Source organism: Cicer arietinum, chromosome 8 (assembly GCF_000331145.2).
Source record: "Cicer arietinum cultivar CDC Frontier isolate Library 1 chromosome 8, Cicar.CDCFrontier_v2.0, whole genome shotgun sequence".
Taxonomy (NCBI): Eukaryota; Viridiplantae; Streptophyta; class Magnoliopsida; order Fabales; family Fabaceae; genus Cicer; species Cicer arietinum.
The window spans coordinates 22,987,748-23,008,899 of record NC_021167.2 but is presented as its reverse complement, the minus strand read 5'-3'; the positions used below and the strand labels follow the sequence as shown (position 1 = coordinate 23,008,899).

General features: G+C 31.1%; 3 protein-coding genes across 4 annotated transcripts; 1 reads left to right on the top strand and 2 right to left on the bottom strand.

Moving 5' to 3' along the window:
* Positions 1–399: 399 nt before the first annotated feature.
* Positions 400–1,177, top strand: LOC101496724 (kunitz-type trypsin inhibitor-like 2 protein-like). The gene has a single exon (NM_001279121.1). The coding sequence runs from the start codon at positions 405–407 to the stop codon at positions 1,050–1,052; it is 648 nt and encodes a 215-aa protein (NP_001266050.1). The 5' UTR covers positions 400–404; the 3' UTR covers positions 1,053–1,177.
* Positions 1,178–3,892: 2,715 nt separating this feature from the next.
* Positions 3,893–6,146, bottom strand: LOC101514103 (pentatricopeptide repeat-containing protein At1g33350). Its single transcript, XM_004512597.4, has one exon. It carries the CDS (start codon positions 6,036–6,038, stop codon positions 4,404–4,406), a length of 1,635 nt encoding a protein of 544 aa, XP_004512654.2. The 5' UTR covers positions 6,039–6,146; the 3' UTR covers positions 3,893–4,403.
* Positions 6,147–8,000: 1,854 nt separating this feature from the next.
* LOC101496391 (uncharacterized) lies at positions 8,001–13,398 on the bottom strand. Of its 2 annotated transcripts, none has more exons than XM_004512541.4 (3): positions 13,192–13,398; positions 12,899–12,996; positions 8,001–11,031 (listed from the first exon to the last, which is right to left on the bottom strand). In XM_004512541.4, the coding sequence occupies exon 3, from the start codon at positions 10,937–10,939 to the stop codon at positions 8,666–8,668; it is 2,274 nt and encodes a 757-aa protein (XP_004512598.1). In that variant the 5' UTR covers positions 10,940–11,031; positions 12,899–12,996; positions 13,192–13,398; the 3' UTR covers positions 8,001–8,665. The 2 variants fall into 2 exon arrangements, with proteins under 2 accessions (XP_004512598.1, XP_073220478.1); XM_073364377.1 differs by having other exon boundaries at positions 12,899–12,950.
* Between the last annotated feature and the right edge of the window lie 7,754 nt (positions 13,399–21,152).

The following is a 21,152-nucleotide window of genomic DNA, read 5'->3' as shown; positions in this document are numbered from 1 at the left end:
ATTAAAAATGAAAAGGTACTTCTTTTTCTTTGGCAAAACAAAACCCCAAGTTTTGTAAATAAAAAATAAAAACGACAAGTTGTACTATTTGCAGAAATTTTTAGGGTATATTCATAAATTGAAGTTTGGATCGGTCAAAATGTAAGACCATTAAAGAAATAATACATGAGAGATAAAGTATTTTCGATATACAAAAACTTAAAATAAAAGCACACATATAGATCTTATCCAATAGTTTTCCACGTGTGTGAAACATGTCTCATGCTAGTTCCCAAATACAATATAATAATAAAATCAATTAGTGGAAAATGAAAGTGTCATTTTTTCATTAGTATTATATATAGAGGCAAAGCAAACCCTCCAAAACACAAACATTCTTATCAATCCACTCTTTAAGCAAAACAATGAAGCAATCTTTCACTCTTTCATTCCTCCTCTTTGTTTTCTTACTCAATCTTTCACTAGCTTTCTCAAACGAAGATGTTGAACAAGTACTAGACATAAATGGTAATCCTATTTTTCCAGGTGGCAAATACTATATTTTGCCCGCAATTCGTGGACCTCCAGGTGGAGGAGTCAGATTAGACAAAACTGGTGATTCAGAGTGTCCAGTTACCGTCTTACAAGACTACAAAGAAGTTATCAATGGTTTACCAGTAAAATTTGTTATACCAGGAATAAGTCCTGGTATAATATTTACTGGTACACCAATTGAAATCGAGTTCACTAAAAAGCCTAATTGTGCTGAATCATCAAAATGGTTGATATTTGTCGACGATACTATCGACAAAGCTTGTATTGGTATTGGTGGTCCTGAAAATTATTCGGGTAAACAAACATTGAGTGGCACATTTAATATTCAAAAATATGGATCTGGATTTGGTTATAAGCTTGGATTTTGTGTTAAGGGTTCACCAATTTGTTTGGATATTGGAAGATATGATAATGATGAAGGTGGAAGACGTTTGAATTTGACTGAACATGAAGCTTTTAGAGTTGTTTTTGTTGATGCTTCTTCTTATGAAGATGGAATTGTTAAATCTGTTGTTTAAATTTTGACTTTTGGTAACTAGCTAGCTCGTGTAACTTAGTTCTTGTTTTGGTGAATTTTGTGCTTTTGCATAATGTATGCACTTAATAAATGGAATAATACATTGTTGTGTGCTCCTTCCTTTTCTTTTCTTATTGTTATTTTTTCTTTCTCTCTCTCTAGTTATTACACAATGTGTAAATTAAGAGCATCTCTTGTATGGTAACAAATAAAACCAAATGCATAGTGTTTAAGGACACACAAAAGAAACATTTTTACTTTTTATTGATGTTTAAAAATAATGTCTTTTTTGTGTGTGTTTAAGTGGTGTATATTTGATTTTGTGATCATACAAAAATGATTATGTGAAAAATCATTTGTTAATTGAACAAAAAATTAAAAAAGAAAGATTATATGTAGGATGAATAGCTTTCAAGATACCTTAACGAATTCAACTAATTATCACAAATATAACACTAAATTATAATTAACTAATAATGGATGATAAAGAGAAAATATTATCAAAATAAGTACATATATAATACTCATTCCAAATTCATAATAATCTAATGATTTAGAGATAACTCGTTTGAATATTTTTGAACATCGATGTAACGAATTTTAATTTTACTGATGAAATATGAGAAAATTAACGGGTTAAGTTCGAATTAAAGAGGAACAATAAAGTGTCATTTACTTTGTCAAAATATTTTATGTTTTTTATTTTTTAAATTGTATGTTCATTTTACCTCGATAAAACCATTGTCATAAAAATAAAATGAAGTATTAATTAATGAATATGCATTTAAAAAAATAAAAACTTTTTTTTTTTAATATTTTTATTGTTTTTAAAAATATAGACAGTTGTTCAATTTAAAAATCTTTCATTTTTTTATTAACAAATTAACACATATTTTAAAAACTAAAACAAGACATGTAGTGTGCGTGTTTTTTACGATAGATTATCGTCAAATACTAATAAGTGTTATTATAACACATATTAAAAAATTCAATGTAATTTTTTTAAAAGTGATATATTTAACTCTTAAAAAATTAAAAATTGTAGAATCATCTTGAAATTGAATTAGAATAAAATGTATTTTTCTTACACAAGAAAACATGTCCTCCTAAAATCCCTAAACAAATATAAAAGTATGGTCGTCGTGAGCCACGAGGCTCATTCAAGTATATATTTTGGCCCACGAGGAGCTCGTGAATACATTTTTTTGAGTAAACTTTTGATTTGTCTATAGTGTGTCCAAATAAACATGTTGGTGCACTCACTTATTTTAATTTCAAGTTTATTACATTAGTATTTGAATTATCACTTTTGTCTTATTTTGAAAATAATTTAAGAATTAACGTAATGGATTAAGAATATTTAAATAACTCAGTTGTTTTTTTAATAAAAATAATATATTACGAAAATAATCTTTCTATGAGGTGTGCTAAACACTAAATTGGTATATTGAATTGAGATTTCTAGAAAATTTAAAAGACTTTTTGATTAAATTTTTTTGTTTTAGAATTTGAATAAGATTTTAAAAGATTATAAATAATTTCTGAAATATTTAATTGAGATTTCTAAGATTTTTAAAGAGAACAACAAAATCTGATGGTATTTAATTGAGATTTTTCACAATTTAAAAATTGCTTCTTAGTATTAAAAATATACGATTTTTGATGAATTTTTTATTAGAATAGATTTTTTGAGAGTTTTTAGCTGAAAAAATATATACAATTTCTATTTACCAATCTCACCAAGGAGGGTGTATTGGATTGAGATTTTAAAAGACTATTTTGAGAGAGAAAATCTTGAAGATTTTAAAAGATTTTGTAGAAATATGTAGATTTTAAAAAACTCTTTATAAGATTTTAATAGATTATTTATAATCAAAATTTTAAAAGATTCTTTAATGAATTTGCAACACGAGATTTCAAAATATTTTATTATTTTATAATATTGAATGAAAATATTATAAATATATTATAAAGTTTGAATAAATAAAAACAAAACTGATACGGTTTTTACAATCTTTCAATAGCAAAATAGTTTCTAATTTTATATTCTCTTAAGTAACATTTATCTACATATTTGTAGTTATAATACTACTATATAAATTAGCATTTCCGCGTTCCTGTTCTTGGGTTTGAACATTAAGTTCATAATTATGGTCTTCGCTAAGTGGTAATATCGGATATAAAAATACATCTACAGACTCAATTGGAACGTCATTTGAACAATTCTATTTTATTTTGTGGATATTACCATGACATACAAAATCTTGTAGATGATATCTTACACCTCGAAATGAAGCTAAAAATTTGCACCTATTAGAAAATCCGCAATCCACCAAAAAATAGTTATCTATTTACAAATTATATACATATAAAATTAGAATATGTTTAATTTTTAAAAAATAGTATAAAAGTTAAAAATAACATAATTATTATTTTTAAATTACTTAATTACATCAGAGTACTTTAAGTCCATTCCTCCTTGTCAAAACATCGCTTACTAGTTTAAGTCAATTCCTCCTTGTCAAAACATCACTTAGTAGTTTAGAATCTTGAGCAGAATCCTCCCCCTGCTGAGAACGTACACGAATTTCAAATCAAAGTTACAAATAGGGATAATTAGAAGTTTATTTGTAGTTGTGTTCCTGAGTTGTTTGTAGTTGTATATATATAACTGTTGTTGTGTTTATGTTATTAGTTAGTTACCGTGAATCTTTTTCTTTGGAGATATTTTTTATATTATTTCTTATCTCTTTTTTAAATATTCGTGTTACTCGTCTAAATGTTTGAAATCTAATTTTGGGTTCCTAACATGGCAACAGGTTCATCAAGTTTCTAACAATGGGATCCTGAAAGAGATTTTTTATTTTTAAATTTTAACTATTGAACAAGAAGAATCTAGTATATGTCAACTTTATTATAAGGAACACTTCTCTTTCTTGAAAAATCTTCTGAACGTAGAATATTCCTTCAAACAATTAAGTTTCCCTATAGGAATCCTTGGCCTTGTGACTGTTAGTATGTGTCAGAAATCAGTAGCAAGCTCAGCATTTGATATAGTGATCGATCGATTTCAGGATTCTATTCTTCTGAACTACAATGCCTCTTCCTCTTCCTTTGTTTAGATCATCCAAATATGGAGCAGCATTGCCAATTGCATATTTTGCAAGAAATAACAATTTGTTCAAATTCTCGATTCGCTATAGCAATACCTTCTATTTGACAATATTTTGCACTAAATAGTGTATCATAGAACAATAGCGATTTATTCAAATTCCGCTTCCGATATAGTTGCTATTTGACAACACTACTATCGACGTGAATGGATGAAGATGTGAGATCAAGTGATTAAGGCTTACATTTCAACCATGACTTCACTTCTATAACCAATCAGACTTTCCAAAACACTATACAACTCTTCTGTCTTTGGATTAGACTGATCAAGTGAATAGAATTGATGAACCTGATCATCAACCTCAATCCAGCTGCATCCTGGAACCTTATAAGACTTCTGTTGCTTCAATTTGCACCACACATTCCTCACTTCATCCCACTTTCCTAATTCTCCATATATATTAGCCAACATTATGCCATAACCACCATTTTGTGGATCGATTTCGATTAGTTTTTTGGCTGCGAATTCCGCCAAATCATTACGACCGTGAACCTTACATCCATTGAGTAAAGAACCCCAAACCACCTCGTCAGGTTCCATGTTCATTCCCTTCACAACATCCATAGCTTCATCAAATCGACCCGCCCGACCAAGAAGGTCTATCAAACACCCGTAGTGCTCGATCCTAGGCTCTATCTTGTACTCGCTAATCATCATATTGAAATAGCCACAACCTTGTTCAACCAATCCACCATGAGTACAAGCATTCAACAACCCAATAAAGGTAACCTCGTCCGGCCTCACACCCCACCCCACCATTTGCTCAAAAACCGCAATCGCACCCTCACATTTCCCATGCAATGCATAACAATTAATCATCGAATTCCACGAAGTCAACCCCTTACATTGGTCCATATTAAAAACCTTCCTCGCCAACTCCAAACACCCACATTTCCCATACATATCCACAAGGGCATTTGAAACAAACGAGTCAACAACAAAACCATGCCTATAAACATAACCATGTATCCATTTCCCAAGCTGAAGCATACTAGCGTGACCACACGCCGAAAGCGCACAAACAACAGTAACCTGATTCGGCTTATTACCCTTACAAAACCCTCCCTCACAAGCAGCAGCAACAAAAATCATTTCTCTAAACAACCTAATCCCCTCCGAAAAAAACCCATTCTGAGTACAACCGCTAATCACCGCGTTCCAAGCCGGAACATCCCGTTCAACCATTTCATCAAACACCTTCAAACCACTCCCAACATCACCAACTCTCAAATACCCAGAAACCAAAGCAGTAAAAGAAACAACATTTCTCACAGACATTTCATCAAACATCTTCTGTGCATCACCTAACCCCCTCAAAACCTTAGAATACGAATCGACAAGAGACGTTTGAACAACTGGGTAATATAAAAAACCAGTTTTTACAATCTGGGAATGAACACAACCTACTAAAAACCGTTCCTTTGATGATTTGAGAACATGGGGGTAAATAAAATGATTAGGAGCAATTGAAGTATTAAGCATTTTTTTAAAGAGAGAGAAAGTGAGTAAATGATTGTTTTTTTGTTGAGATGATGAATATGCAGTGATGATGGCAGTGAAAAGGTAGATATTGGGTGAGTGAATGTGGTTGAAGATTTGATGAGCATAAGGGAGATTTGAGAGTTTGAGAGTGCAAAAACGAATGAGTTTGAAGACATAGAAATGGGTTTGGGAATGACCAAGTGTTGTTAAGTGTGATTGGAGTTGTTTCAAATGGTTTATGTGGTTGCTTTTGTTTAGTATTGTTGTTACGAATTCGTTTAGGTTTGGTTTCATTTGGGTGTGTGTTTGGTATCTTGTTTGATTTTGTAGCATGGTTTTTTCATGGTTCCATGATCGTTGCAATGGGAAAAAGAACGAAATTATGGCTCCTAGTATTGTTGTTTGATTTCTATGTTATTTGATGGCTCATAGGAGAAAAGATTGCAATAAAACCCTAGTAAACCGTTGGTCCTCGTTAAAATTATAAATATTTCAAAAAATGATGTCTTTTTTGGGTAGATAAAACCGTAAATATTACTTACAATTTAGAATTACATCGTAAAATTTTGAGTATGAATTCGGGTTAAGATATGAAATTTGAGTATGTCACGTTTGTTAATTGAATTAGATTTTATTGACATTTTATAAACATCTTTGATTGTATTCAATATTACTTATACAAATCTTAAAGATAATAAATGGTTGGAATAAATTGCAAATTCGATAAATATGTAAGGGACCAAATTAATAGTATGTTGATAAATATATATATTAAATTGATGGTATGGTTTTAACCATTGGAAACACGATACAAGTGGTGATTTCTCATAGAAGCTAAAACTATAAACTGAAACTTTTATTTGTCACGGTAAAAATTGTATTAGAATGCGATAATTGATAAGTCATTGAACTTAATTGATAGTTACTAGTAAACATATAAATCAACTTACAGATTAATTGTACACGTTTAACGAAAAAATTAATGAGTCATTTTTTAAGTGTTTGAGACTTTTTTGAAACATTCAAAATCTTCAGGAATTTATTTGAAAATGTCTTACAAAATCATAGACCAATTTAACGTACTCAATAAAACTCTTGTATCTTTACTATTGATTTCACTCTTAAAAGTGTAAAATTAATTTTAATATTTGAATATTATCAATGAAATTAATTTTGCCTCTATACTATAATGTGATTTTTATATTAATTTTTTATCCAAAATTTTGCAGATTCAAGTACAAAAATTGAAAGTTTCTTCTTCAACTCTCTAATTTTGTTCGGATCAGTCAAATCGAAAGTCTATTTTTTTATCAGTAAAAAATTTCATGGTTGTTAGGATCGAATTCAAGTCCAAAATAATATGTCATGGTTGAAGTTTGGAAGTTTAGGAGGAAGAAAGAGGAGACTTTAAAAAAAAATGAAAGAGGAGAAGAAAAGTGAAGACATAATAGATCCCATCCCAACTTTAATCAAAGGATTTAATTTTGTCCATAAGTTTAGAGGAATCCAATAAACAAATTGAAAGTTTAAGAAGACTTAACATAAATATGATCTTTATAATATAAACTTTTGATTCAATGAAAAAAATTAAAAAGATTTTTGATCCAACGAAAAAAATTAAAAAGAAAAAAACTAAAATTAAAAGTAATAGAAAGGATCGACAGAGATTGTAGGAGATTTAAATCGAAAAACATTCAAACTCTATATGCAACTTGATCTCATTATCCACAATAAAAAATAATGTATAAGATTTCCATCTCTTTCTTTCTCTTCCTCTCTTTCCAAAGCCCTGTGGCTTTGGAAAGAGAGTTCATGTTACCTACCTCCACCTCTCTTTCAACAATCTCTCTTGGCAATTTCTATTAAGCCTCTGAGAGACTATCATCATCATTCTTCAAATAGAATATCACAAAAATGATACCTTTTAATGAAGAGTTAATTGATATCTACATCTAATAAATTTCAATAATACTAATATGGTGCGACACAGTTGACACATAATCTGGTCACTAAACTTATTTGATCCCTAATCAATGTGTAGAAGAGTCTCTATTGAAAGAAATTAGTATGCAAAATGGATCTTTAACTTCGAGAGATTAGTTTCTAACTTCCCATTTTTGTTGGCTAGTTCCAAAAGCGGATGAGATCGCCTTTTCACCGTTAAATATTGAAGGCAACGAAGTTTGAACCTAAGATTTCGTTCTATTCAAGTGGCTTTTTCCACCGTTATACATTCATATATAGTTACAAAATCATAACATACTTGAAATAGAAAGAAAAGAAAGAGGAAGAAAATCATGCAATAAAAATAGTTTCATAATCACAAGAAAGAAAAACTATTCAAGAAACAAGGATCAACTTGTGAGGTAAAAAGTACTGCTATAAATTGCTAACTGACCTGAATTTCTTACAAACAAACATATAAGGGCACCAATTGACAAACATGCCACTAAATTGGATTTACAGTACAAAATTTTGTAAGAAAGAACCTATAAAGGAATTAAAAAAAAGTCTTAGAGCCAGAGCCATACCCTTATGCAAATTGCAAAGGCATTCTTCTGACAAACTTTAAATATAGAACAATTTGCAGAAGGTAAAGCCTCATCATTCCAATACTAGTTTTTGGTATGACAAGGGACTGAACCGATCAACTTCAACCGCCAAAAATGGCACTTGTAATGTCATATCAGGAATGAAATCTTCCCATTTTCTTTTGACAGTAATAATTCTACACAGCTAGAAAAGATAATTTGACAAAACTCACCGTTATTGAATAGTGATTGTTCGATAATGCAAAGTAATCGGAACTTCTCAAGAATCCAAGAATGAATCACAATGTCAACTCATTTCGGATCCTATTTTGTCAAATTAATTCTGGCTATTGGGCAGTTTCAATTTCTTACATGAACCACATAATCATCGAGTTGTTTTCCTTTATCTCATGCTACGTACCGTCACTGCTACAAGCCTCTGCATATCTTCTTCCCTCTGTCTTCGTCTGAAGATTCTATTACATGGATAACTTTCATCTTTCCCTCCTTTGCTCCGCCAAGTTTTCTCCTATCAATGTCCATTTCCTCGCAATTAGTTTCTTTCGTTACACTATCCATGACGTCGGCCATGTTTTCCTCCTCCACAACTTTTATTACAACGAGAAGTTCACATGGAGTAGCAGCCGGGTCCAGCACCCTGCAACCCTTTGGAGCATTAGGACCTTCTTTGCCAGTAAGTAAGTATGAAGGTACCTGATGAGAGAATCGAAGCATCTCCTCCCTCGGAATGATCTTGATCTCTTTGGAATCTAAGTGGTGGTGAAAAACTGCCTTGAACCCAGCTACCTTGACCAACGGAATAACAGTTACGCCGCGTTCTTCAACAAAATCCTCGAGCACTTCAACCATGTCAAACTTGTGTATCACCTCATCTGATGTTAGGTCATTCCAGTTAGGAGACCAATTCCTATAGATGGCCCAAACCTCTCCTTTTCTGGGATATACACAAATGGCTCCATCATTACCTTTTTTCCACCTAACCTTCTGAGAGAAAAAATTGATTGAGTTGTAGATTTCGCGTCTGCCAATTCTGAAATCACCGCAACTTTTTGAAAAGCCTAATGCAATCCAATTTAGGGGTCCCGGTTCGCTGTTGTTGGTATTTGGGTAGAGCCAACTGATCTGCAACTTGAATGGATTCAGAGAGATCACTCTGTGAATCATAGCATAACGTCGAGGCATTCCATCACCACTGTCATATGCAGCCCATACTTGATTTTCAGTAAAAGACCTTTCGGTTCGATCTTTGTAAAAGTCATGGAAATCAGGATCCAGAACATCTGCTGGCATTGAATCCAAAATTTCCGTGCATGAGTTAACGATGGTAGTACCTGCAAATGACTTGTCGGACGGCAATCTACTCTTTACACCTTCTGACTTCCTGGTGTTATTTTGAGCAAAGATATCAGAGATTGTTACCAAAATATCTCCTTTCCGGTTTGCTTTCTGGCTGCCGTCTCCACTCTCTTTCGCCACTGATTTATCAACAGTATCTGACTGAAACTCCTTGAGTTTCTTGCTAATTTCTTTTCTAGCTTTCTCCACAAGAATATTCTGAAGTTCAACTGGGGAGAGATCTCTAGTACAGTTTGTTTTCTTGATTCCACTGACCCCCCATGTACCATGCAGGTTAGAAGCTCCAACTGCTCCATTTCCCTCCACACCACCCCTCTTTCTCTTAGCTGGATTAAAGTAACCTTTTTTCGAAACATTCTGCTTCCTCCTTAACGCCTCTTCCTTTTTGGTAGCAGCTTGTGCCTCCTCACGGTCTCGCTTCACCTTATCATAGGCCTGCTTAACCGCATTTGCAGCTTGAGCTACATTAGAAACCCCAGAAGTTTTCGAGAATGGAGCCCACTGGAAACTGTTAGACCCTGCTCCAACATTTGGAGCTGCCGCGTTGTTCTTTCCAGCATTAGATTTGCTTTTAGTTGGTGCTTGGCGATCCGGTTTTTGCTTATTCTGTGAAAAAATCCACGACGTTCCAGGTCTAATACCACTTGCAGGAGGTGGATTAGTTTCTACAGCCAAAAATGCTTCGTGGCAGCTTGGACACACAAGTTTAAGGTTAAGATAAACTCTGAGATACTCATATTGCATTTTGCATCGATGGCAAGTAGTCCAAAATGTGGATTTCGATTTACTAGCAGAAGATGAAGTGTTTTCCTTAGTAGTATTCTTCTGAGTCCTTGCACTTGAAGGGGGTTTCTTTTTACTATTGTAAGCCCCATTTGGCCCCGCTTTTGCCGATGAACCACCGAAAATGGTTGAGCCTTTCTGTGCTTTTGCGTTTATCTTCTCATCATAAGCTGCCCTTCTAGCCTTATCGGACAGTAAACTCCATGCCTCTGAAAGAAGTTTAAAGGCCCCATCAGCTCCGATGGACTTGTTCTTGTCGGGGTGAAGCATGAGAGCTAGCTTCCTATAATGTTTCCTAACTGTATCATCGTCAGCACGGGGGTCAACACCAAGTATGCCATACCAATCTGCTTCTCCTTTTATTTTATTCTCAGCAGAAATATACACGTCGAATGTTGCTATCATTTGAGAAATACCCTCAAGGGAAGGAAATAAATTTTGGGCTTTCAAAGCAAACTTCTTAGCACCTGAAGTGTCCTTTGCAACAAACTTCCTCTCAGCAATTTCTTTGGCTCTCGTGGCCTCATCCTTATTGCACTCCATTTTTCTCACCTGTCTTCTCAACGTTCTCGTCTACTCACTCAGCGTACCTTGGTGTAATACAACATCAGCAATTCATCCATGGCAATCAAACCCTATAAAGTAGAAGTAGATTTCAGTTAATAAGGTAATAACTTGCACCGCAAATTGAATTCAATCAAATTCAAATATAGAAAAAACAAGGGCAATATTATTTGGGGGACGCTATAAAACAATCCGGCTTACAAACGCGCTACCTATTGATTAGTCAATATTTAGACAATATTCAAGAGCATTACAATTTAAAAGAGTAGGACCTAGACCTACAGAAGTTTTAGAATAATTATCAAAGCAAAACTCAAACATCACACAATACAACAGCAAACACATCCTCAAGCTGTGTTGTTAATCGCGGATTGTGGAAAAGAGCGATTTGTTCAAATTCCGTAATGCTACATTGATATAGCGCTGCTATAGCAGCTATTAGACAATAGCTTGTAATAAATAGCGTATTGCAAAACAATGGCATTCTGTTCAAATTCCGCTATGTTTATAGCGCTACAGCGCCGCTATTTGACAACTCTATACGGTGCGTACTGGAACAAGACCATTATTATTTGACAAATACCAATAAGAAGAGTATCAAGAAGCCCAGGTACATAATAAAATATGGGCACAGTAAATTAGTGTTGTCAACCATATATTGCGGAAAATAGCAGTTTTTCAAATTTGACTACACTACAATGTTATAGCGCACCGCTATAGCCATTATTTGACAATACTGAGTGCTAAAAAGTGTATTGCAGAACAATAGTGATTTGTTCAAATTCCGCTCTGCTAAAGCCACAACTTGATAATACTCGAAAACATACAAAGATGTGAAAAATCAAGATGTGACTTGTGCCAAACACATTAAGCGAAATTTATAAATATAAACATATGTAACAGAATTGCACAATATATGTAAAGACTAAAGAGATGGGCAAAAGATTAGAGAAAGAAAAGAGCTTAGTACAGCAAAATAAGAACTAAGAAAATGTACAAACTAGAACAATGAAGCAGATGCATGAAATACAGCCGAGAAAATAGGAAATGCAGAGAAACTCCGCAGACGGACAAAAGAGTATCACGAGAAAAGAAGTTGGACAGCAAAAGAAAAATGCGGAAATGCAGAAAAGGTGTGGACCAGAACAATAAAGAAGACGTAAAATAGGAAAATTAGAGTTAAAACGGTCCAAAAAGTAAGTAAAAATGCCGCTTCAATGCGTCTTGTCGTATTGGGAAGACAACAGCGTCATTAATTGGCAAGACTTATCGAAACTGTATCAGAGAAGTATCAGAAAAATTACAAAAAGAATAATATACAAAAATTTGTATACTTTCTGGACAAGTATCTGTAGCATAACGGCGTCGATTAGCTGTCAGACACTGATATCTTTCCGTTTTCAAAGTATCAAGTTTTGGTAAAATATGAATGAAATAGTTGGAAACTAATAAATTTTTAGATAATTCGGTGTTCCGTACAATATCGAAACGGCACTTCATTGCATTCCATTATTAAATCAATGTTTTAAAAATCCTAATCGGACCACCCGGTTCAACCGGTCAGACCGTGACTTGGCTGTATCTCGAGTTTGATCACACCTCAACCATAAATTTAGATATAATCAAGCCATTAACTACGTGTTGAGGGTTAGATTTTTCAAAATATTGCATTAAATTCTTACATACATTTGGCACTTGAAAATTGAATCAAAATATAAAAATGAATAACACTAACAATTGTAACTAAATAACAATAACAAATTAACAAAAATAATTATAAACAAGGCAACAAACCCTAACCCGCCAAAAACATATTACAAAATTGAATTTATTCATTTACTTGTAAATCCATCAAAAGAAACACATACTAAAAACTAAAAATATTCAAAATTAAATAACTCATTTGAAGTAAAATTAACAAGCAAAATCTGAACTTACCCAAATCTCAATAACTCCAAAAACTGAATCTTCCACCGAACAAACCTCAAAACTTCAAGTAATCACAGCAAGTCATTGCAGTTCAATGTAATCAAACCCTAGAATGATAATATCAGAAAATAAAAAAAAAAAATGAAAAGATGGGTAACCCTAGAATCAGTTAAAGTCAAGAAATTTGGATTGAAAAATGAGAATAAGAAGCAACTGATTAAAAGGGTTAACGAATTGCAAAACTTAATGAAATTTTCTATCTTTTTTTTTATTTATTGTGAAGAAGAAAAGTGGTGACTTACAATTGAAGAAATGAAGATCGTTGTTGAAGAGAAAATATGAAACAATTTTTGTGAGAGTGTGTTTGGAAATTTGGTTCTTAAATCTTCTTCGTTATCGATTGCTCATGCTTGTTCACGCAACACAAACCCACTTTTAGTTGTAAGCTCTTTTTTTTTTTGTCTGAAAAATAAATTTTTCTTCTTTTATTTTGTTGTTTGGAATAATGTATTTTTCGGGTCCAATTTATAGTTAGGAATTTGGGACATAGTCTAGCAGTGAATATGAGAGTTGAACCTACATTTCTAGGGGTGGACAACGGACGGATTCGAATTGAAAATTTGAATATGACCCAAATCGAGTCGTTTTAATGTATAGCCCAATTTTCTTTGGGTTGGGTCGATTTTGAATTGGATAGATGATAAGTGGGTCGAATGAATATTTTGGCCCACTTAATTTTTTTTATAAATAAATTTGACAAATTCTTTTATTTGTATATAAAGAGTGATAGACTCATGGGCTCATGGGCTATTGAATTGTAATAAAAAAGAAAATTTACCATGATTTATAAATTTGATTTTTATGATTGTATTTGAAAAAAAATTATTCTTACTATAAATTTTGTTGTTTAAAGTAAGTATTTTTTATATCGTATACTTTCAAGTTTGAGAATCATTTTTTTTTCAAATTCGAAACTACATTGCATCAGAGGTTTTTAATCAAGTTAAAATTTAGTTGTGATATCGTTTGAAGAAGTTGTATAAGAACGAAATTGATTTTTTTTAATAGTATGTAGTCGTCTGAAGATGTTTCCATTACTACATACACATTTAAAAATTGTAATTACACAATAAAAGTATAAACCTTGAATCAAAATCAAATTAATAACTTTCATTACCTATCCATGTCAAATTTGTGTTGCAACATGATAATCAAATGTTGGACCACGCTAAGATTCCTCAACTCGTGGTTCTTTGAGTTAGGGTATTTGTTTTTGTTTAACCTCCACATACCTCCTATGCAACTAGGGGTAAGAGGTTGTTGAGAATTTTATCTACAAATAGAACTGCATTTAATTGTCATAAGTGCATTGTAGAAGTAAACTAAAACTAAAACATCTTTTTTACTTTGTACAAAAATAAAATAAAACAAAACATTTTATTCCTAAAAAAATATCTACCATAAATTCAATCTTACACTAAAAGTCTAAAATACAATTCACATAAAAGTGACTTTTATGATAAACAATGTTTCAATTTTTTTTCATTTTCTTTACCTTAAAATTCATTTTTACTAGTTGTAGTGGTAGGTAGGTTCCATATTTCTAAAAAATTATACCTCAACGATCGTAAAATTGAATAAATAAAAATGAGATAGACGAAAAGTGAGATAAAGTTAAAAATATAGCGTATTTTTTATATTATTTTGAAATGCATGAATACAATCTTAATTGTAGAGGTTTGTTATTAGTTTTTAAAAAGATTATACTGAATTTTGTACGGGTTGAACTTCAATTTCAAGAATCGTCAACCTAGTAAATTTGGGAAGTTTTTTTGTAATCCCCCAAAAAATGAGTCTATACATCCCAATTATTTTTTATAAATCTCAATCTTTCTTTTATATTCTTTTATAGTCTATACATCTCAATTATTTTTTAGATTTTTCACATTTTAAACTAGTATGAAATTATATAATTTTTTTCCAGATATTTTAAAAAAGTATGTTGGTCATAGTTGACGCTAAATCTAAAATAAGGACTTCTTGTAACAAAAACATGAATTTGAGGTATCAAACAAGTGGACCCTCTCTTTTCTTATGTATTCATTATTTGTGTTAAAGGTCTCTCAACTTTTATAACTCAAGTTGAAGGGCGAAAGGATTTGTATGGCACTAAAATTTGCATAAATGCATGAACTATTTCTTATATTTTGTTTGCATGTGATTGTTTTATGTTTTTCAGAGCTACTACCAATGAAGCTTTGGTGATGAAATTTATTTTGTAGATATTTCCTCTAAGTGAATTTACCAACGTTAAGCTAGGCCACATTCTTAGTTATATTTAGAAAACATTTGGAGTTATAGACATTTACTCTAAGAAAGTATTAGATGAAGCATTGAAGAAGAGGCCGACATCTCCTTGTGGGAGGATAGTTGGTTTGGTAATAGGTCACAAATTGTTAAACTGCAAAATTTGGATCCATTTTAACAAAATTTGGCACTAGATCATTTGTTAAATGTTAATTCCAAGGCTTGGAATGGCCCATTGATCCACAATATTTTTACCTCAAAAATGCTTAAAAAAAATTTGAACACTCCGTTGGACATCGGGTGAATTTGTACTAAAAATTCCAATGTTGCCCAAATCGACTCATTTTGATGTGTGGCCCAATTTCGTTTGTGTTGGACGGTTCTTGAATTCGATGGATGGCAAACAGATCAATTGGGTTTACGTGGGTCGAACCATTATTTGGATCGGACAAACATTTTGACCCACTTAGTTTTTTGGATGAATGCAAATTCTTTTATTTGTACAAAAAGAGTTGCGGACATTCTTTTGCAACACATTAAAAATCTCCCATAAGAATAAAGTTTACAATAAGATGCATAAATTTTATCTTTATGATAGTATTTAAAAAAAATTATGATTCTCACTATAAATTTTGTTGTTTAAAGTACACATTTTTAAGTTGTATCCTTTCAAGTTTGAGATACATATGTTTTTGAAATACACGATCTAGAATAAAATATAAGCAAAAATAGTATTTAAAAAGTTCATGTATCTGATTACAAATTAAGATCAAATACATCAACCTTTAAAATACTCTTTTTGCTTATATTTCATTATAAAATAATATATACATCATAACCTTTTGAAGATTAAGATATATATTACATGGTGCAACCGCCTCAAATGAAAATGAGAACCTCTATAGTAGATTATCTTCAACATTGTTCTTCCTGACAACTCCATCACAAACACATGCAAGCTTCATGTGCATTGATGTTGGTTAACTTAAGAGTGCACTAGTAACTAATAGGTTTAGTAAACACGACACATCATTTGGTGTGATTGTAATTTTTCAATTGTTAGGTGAAAGATATGTGTTTACCTATGCCACCTTTTAGCTAAAAAATATAATAAAGAGTTGTCTCCAAATTTGAAACTACATTGCACGATAAATATTCAATCAAGTAAAACATTTGATTGTGATGTCGTTTAAGGTAGCTATATAAAACAAAATTGATTAATGTTTTATTGTATGCATGTTTCCATTGTTACATACACATTTAAAATTATCATCATATAATAAAACTATAAATTTCGAATCAAATTCAAATTAATAACATATATTACCTACCTAAATTTGTGTTTCAACATGACGATCAAAAGAAGAAGGACCCCTAGGAATGTTGGATCATGCCATAGTTCATCAACATGTGGTTCCTCAAATTATGGTATTTGTTTTTGTCTAGCCTTCACACACCTTATACACATATATAGTTGGTAAGGTTGTTGACAACATTTTCGAGAAGTAATACTGCATCCAACTCTTGTCATAAGTGGATTGCATAAATAAAATAAAATCAAAACAATATTTTATTAAAGAATATATCTACCATAAATTCACTTTTGCACTAACAACACAAGTCACATGAAATAACTTTTTTTTTTTCATTACATAAATTTCACATTTATTAGCTTTAATGGTAGGCTCTAAATTTTTGAAAAATTATACCTCAACAACCTTAAAAGTGAATGAACAAAAATGCGATTTATGAAAGGTAATGTAAAGGTAAAAATCTAGAGTATTTTTTGGATTATTTAAAAATGTAAAAATACAATATTAATCATATGCGCTTGTTTAGTAACCACTGTGCTACCCGTACAATGCATGGGTAAAATGATTAGTTATATATAAAATAAATAATTAAATAAATTATGTATTGTTGTGGTTATTTTGAACAAAATTTATTAGTTTCATTATGATGTATTATAATACAAAATTTCATATGAATCAGTGACAACATATGTCATGTATTGGTTGGTACAATAAGTTATAATTAATTAATTATAAAGTTTCTCACACTTTTATATAAATTTATTCAAGAGACATATTAATAATTAATAATAAAATATATATTTTTCTTTTAATTTGTGAAAACATTTTTTAACTAGATAATCGGTGAGTATATTTATCAATACTTCATTGAAGAGGTAAGTAAGTATTATGTTTCTTAATTAAAAAAAAAGCATAAAAAACATATTTTGAGCTATTAAGAATTAAGAGGAAGATTGTTATTTAAAAGAAATAAATAAAGGGAAAGATATTATTTTTATATTGTATATCAAGTTATTGAAATGATAATCATTCATATAAAGAAAAAGACACTGATATGAGATTGATTATATGTAAATTCAAATATAGGTTATTACATTGTTTTGATACTATATCTTTTAGTAGATAAAATTTATTAGCTAAAACAATAAATGTTAAATATATCACGCAGTCTTTTCAATTTTGCAAAAGTAACAGTTTCATCTTTTTAGTTTTTTTGTTACAATTTGAACTTTTAAGTTACATAATGTTTACAATTTTAGACCTATTAACACTTTATGTGACAAAAACATTAAAAGATTTGTTCGTTTGATTCTTTAAGATACAAAACATTTGCAACGTTAGTCATGTTGACAACTATGTTGCTCTTGATTCTAGAAAGTGAAATGTATAAGTTTAGTACATTTATGTTGGCGGTAAAATGTATTTGAAGTTTATGTTTATGGAATGATTGAGTATAAGTTTAGTACTAGTGGTAGGTTGATCTTTAATAATTTAAATGTATTGTTGGAATGTTATGTAATGTTTCAATTCAAGTGTTATGTTGATTGAACGAAAATTGATTATTATATGAATTTGATTTAAGTGTTGTATGAATCTAATTTTATGTTATGAAATATATATTTTTAGGATTAAATTGAAAATATTGTGATTCACCAAATGATCATGACAAGATCAATGTCTTACAAAATAAGAAGGATTCTCCAAAAGTACAAAGTTATATGACTACATCATATGATAATCAAAATAGCCAAAATATAGAATCACAACTAACAAAATTTGACAAGTTTCATAACTATGCCTAAAGGCACATCTCCTAGTTTTGAATTTTGTCCTCTTTGTTGGCTTTGAGCTTGTTGAAGGAAATAGAATAGATGCTCTCTTTGTGCTCTCATTGTTTGTAATTTTGTCGTTTTGAGTTGATTTTGATGTTTGTGACTAAGTCTCAACGGTTTGTGATGGAATTGGATTTTTATGATTGGTTTATGGTGGAGCTAGTGGAACTAATTTGGTTTGAGCTTTTTAAGTTTGTTGGAATTGCTTTTTATTTTACTCTTTTTCTTTGTAGTCATAATCGTGTAGGAAGACAAATATGACAAATTCTTCACAAAAGACTTTGAGTAACTTATATTTTGCAAATCACAATCATCAATAAAATACTAAATGCTTCTAAACTCACAACCATTTTCAAAATCATTACTCTCTATCTCATAATTATTAATCTATTTGCAAAAATATTTTATCCCAAAATAATTTACACTTTCAATTTTCAATGCCATAATAATTACTTTTTTTCATTTGTACCCTCAAATTAATATTAGATTCAACACTCCCAAATCAATATCTTTAAATTTGCTTTATGATGATAATAAATACATTAATATTGAATAAGGGTTAATTTATAAAAATATTATTCTCTTTTATTTATACATTTTTTTAATCTATATAAAATGAATGAGTATATCATTTATTATAAGATGAGTTATAATATTTACCAACACCACCTACCACGCCTTCCTTGATTGTTATAATATGGCTTATGCAATCAACCGTATTAGCAAAAAACTTATTAACAAATATAGAGATTAATTTAATTTTCATATATTATATTATCAACGAACCACAATTACATACAAACATTAAAAAATAATTATAGTTAAAGTAAAATGTTTTATGATTTCATAATAATTATTGACTAATAACGAAAAAAATCATTTTACATTAATAGTGGCGATAAATTAAATATATATATATATATATATATATATATAAACGGTAAATCCAAATTACTTGTTTTTAGCAAGACAAATTAGAAAACAACAAAGAAAAAACAAAAGTTCATACTAAACACACTTTCTGATGCACAAGATCAGCTGTTAGCTGCAAGTGCAGAGCATACTTAATTTGCAGAATTTAAAGAAGAATATGATAAGGAAAAACGGAATATGATTAAAACATACTAACAAATACTTACAATGGAATCTTGTTTTGAAAACTGAAAACGAAAATACAAAATAAAAATATAAGAGTCACTCAAGAAACTCTCAAGATTTCTAACAGAAGTTATCTTGCTGTATTCCACTCTGCCTTGAACTGAAGACAAGTCTTGCTTATATAGGAAAAGGGTCCTGCTTGTACAGCTTTGCTGTAGTGGAGGAAATGATGAGATTCCATCTGCTTTCGGAGCCACGTTTGGATTCTAGTGTTAATGGCAGACAAGTGCCCGAATCTTTTACTTTTCAGAAAATATTCGTGTTTTCTGATAATAAAAGTTTTTTTTTTTTTTTTAAGTCTGGAATCCAATATGAGCTAGGCCCGAGACTTAATTACCTTATTTTTTGTGAAGTCTAGTATTGGGCTTGACCCAATACATTACATCATAGATTTTTTATTTATTTTTTTTTTTGCGCCAAAAGTATTGGGTCGTTACATTCATTTTATGGGTAACAAGATGCCGAAACAGCCGTCTTCATTTTCTATTTTGATAGAGTCTTCTGAAGCACTGTCTGAGGAATGTTTTGATGATTGAGCCTTACTTTTGAGAAGTTGGGCCATAATTTCAAAGTATTCCTCCTCGGATTTTGCCGCTGCTAGTTGTGTTTGGGCAAATGACTTTTGGGCCAAGAATTTAGTTGCCATTGGGTCTGGTTTCTTCATTCCTTGCCTTTGGAGCCATGTCGACACAACTTGTTTTTTGATACTTGGTGGAATAGAGAATTTTTTCCACCATTTGACTTTGAATCTTCTTACGAGGATTGTTTGAGTTTCTTTTTGATTGATGTCAAAATACCAGGCAAATACCCATGGTAGAAAGCATTTTGTAGAGAATAGCATTAGGGGGTGAAAAATGCGTTCCCTTTCTGTTGGTTTGTAATGAGTTTTGTATAATTGGAAGCTTTCTTGGACTTCCGTTTTCAAGATATCTGGAATGGAGCCGAAGAATTTCCACCAATGAGCAAACCATTGTGGAATTTTTTAAGGTTCCATGGTTAGGTTAAAGAAAAATAGCCAAGTATGGCTAAATTTTTGGTTTTGAATGAGAAAAACGTTGTACCAGACTTGTTGATAGTCCCAGTAATTAAAGGTCCTACAATGGTTTACTGTGGTTTTGAAATCAATCGGGAATTGTTTTGGTGTGTAAAGATTTGATCTCCATTCTGAAGGTGGGATGATTTTGTGGATTTTGGCAGTTGAATAGGCTACTGGGCCTTCTTTTGGATTGTCTTGAATTGTTACAGATCCCGTACATTCAAGAATAGATTTATAGTAAGGCTGAGATTTTGATAAATCATATGGTTTGAAAACCCAGCCTTCTGGAAAAATCTTTGAGATGACTAATTGAGGATTTCTATTATAGAAATGATTATCGATTGTCCAAATGTTTTGATAATCTTTTTTGACAAAATATTCTGATTTTGGTTTAAAAATAGTAATTTCAGAATCATTTAAAATAATTTTTGAGGTTTCTCCTTGACAAAGTTTTGAAATTATTTTACAGGATGGTTCCTCCTGTAAAGGTTTTGAAATAATTTTTTGAGAAGGGGTCTTTGAAGATTCTCCCCTTTCTTGCCCCGTAAAAGAAGGCAGTTGTATCTGGAGGGATTCAATCTCTTGTTGGAGTTGGTGGAGTTTTGCAATTTTTTGGA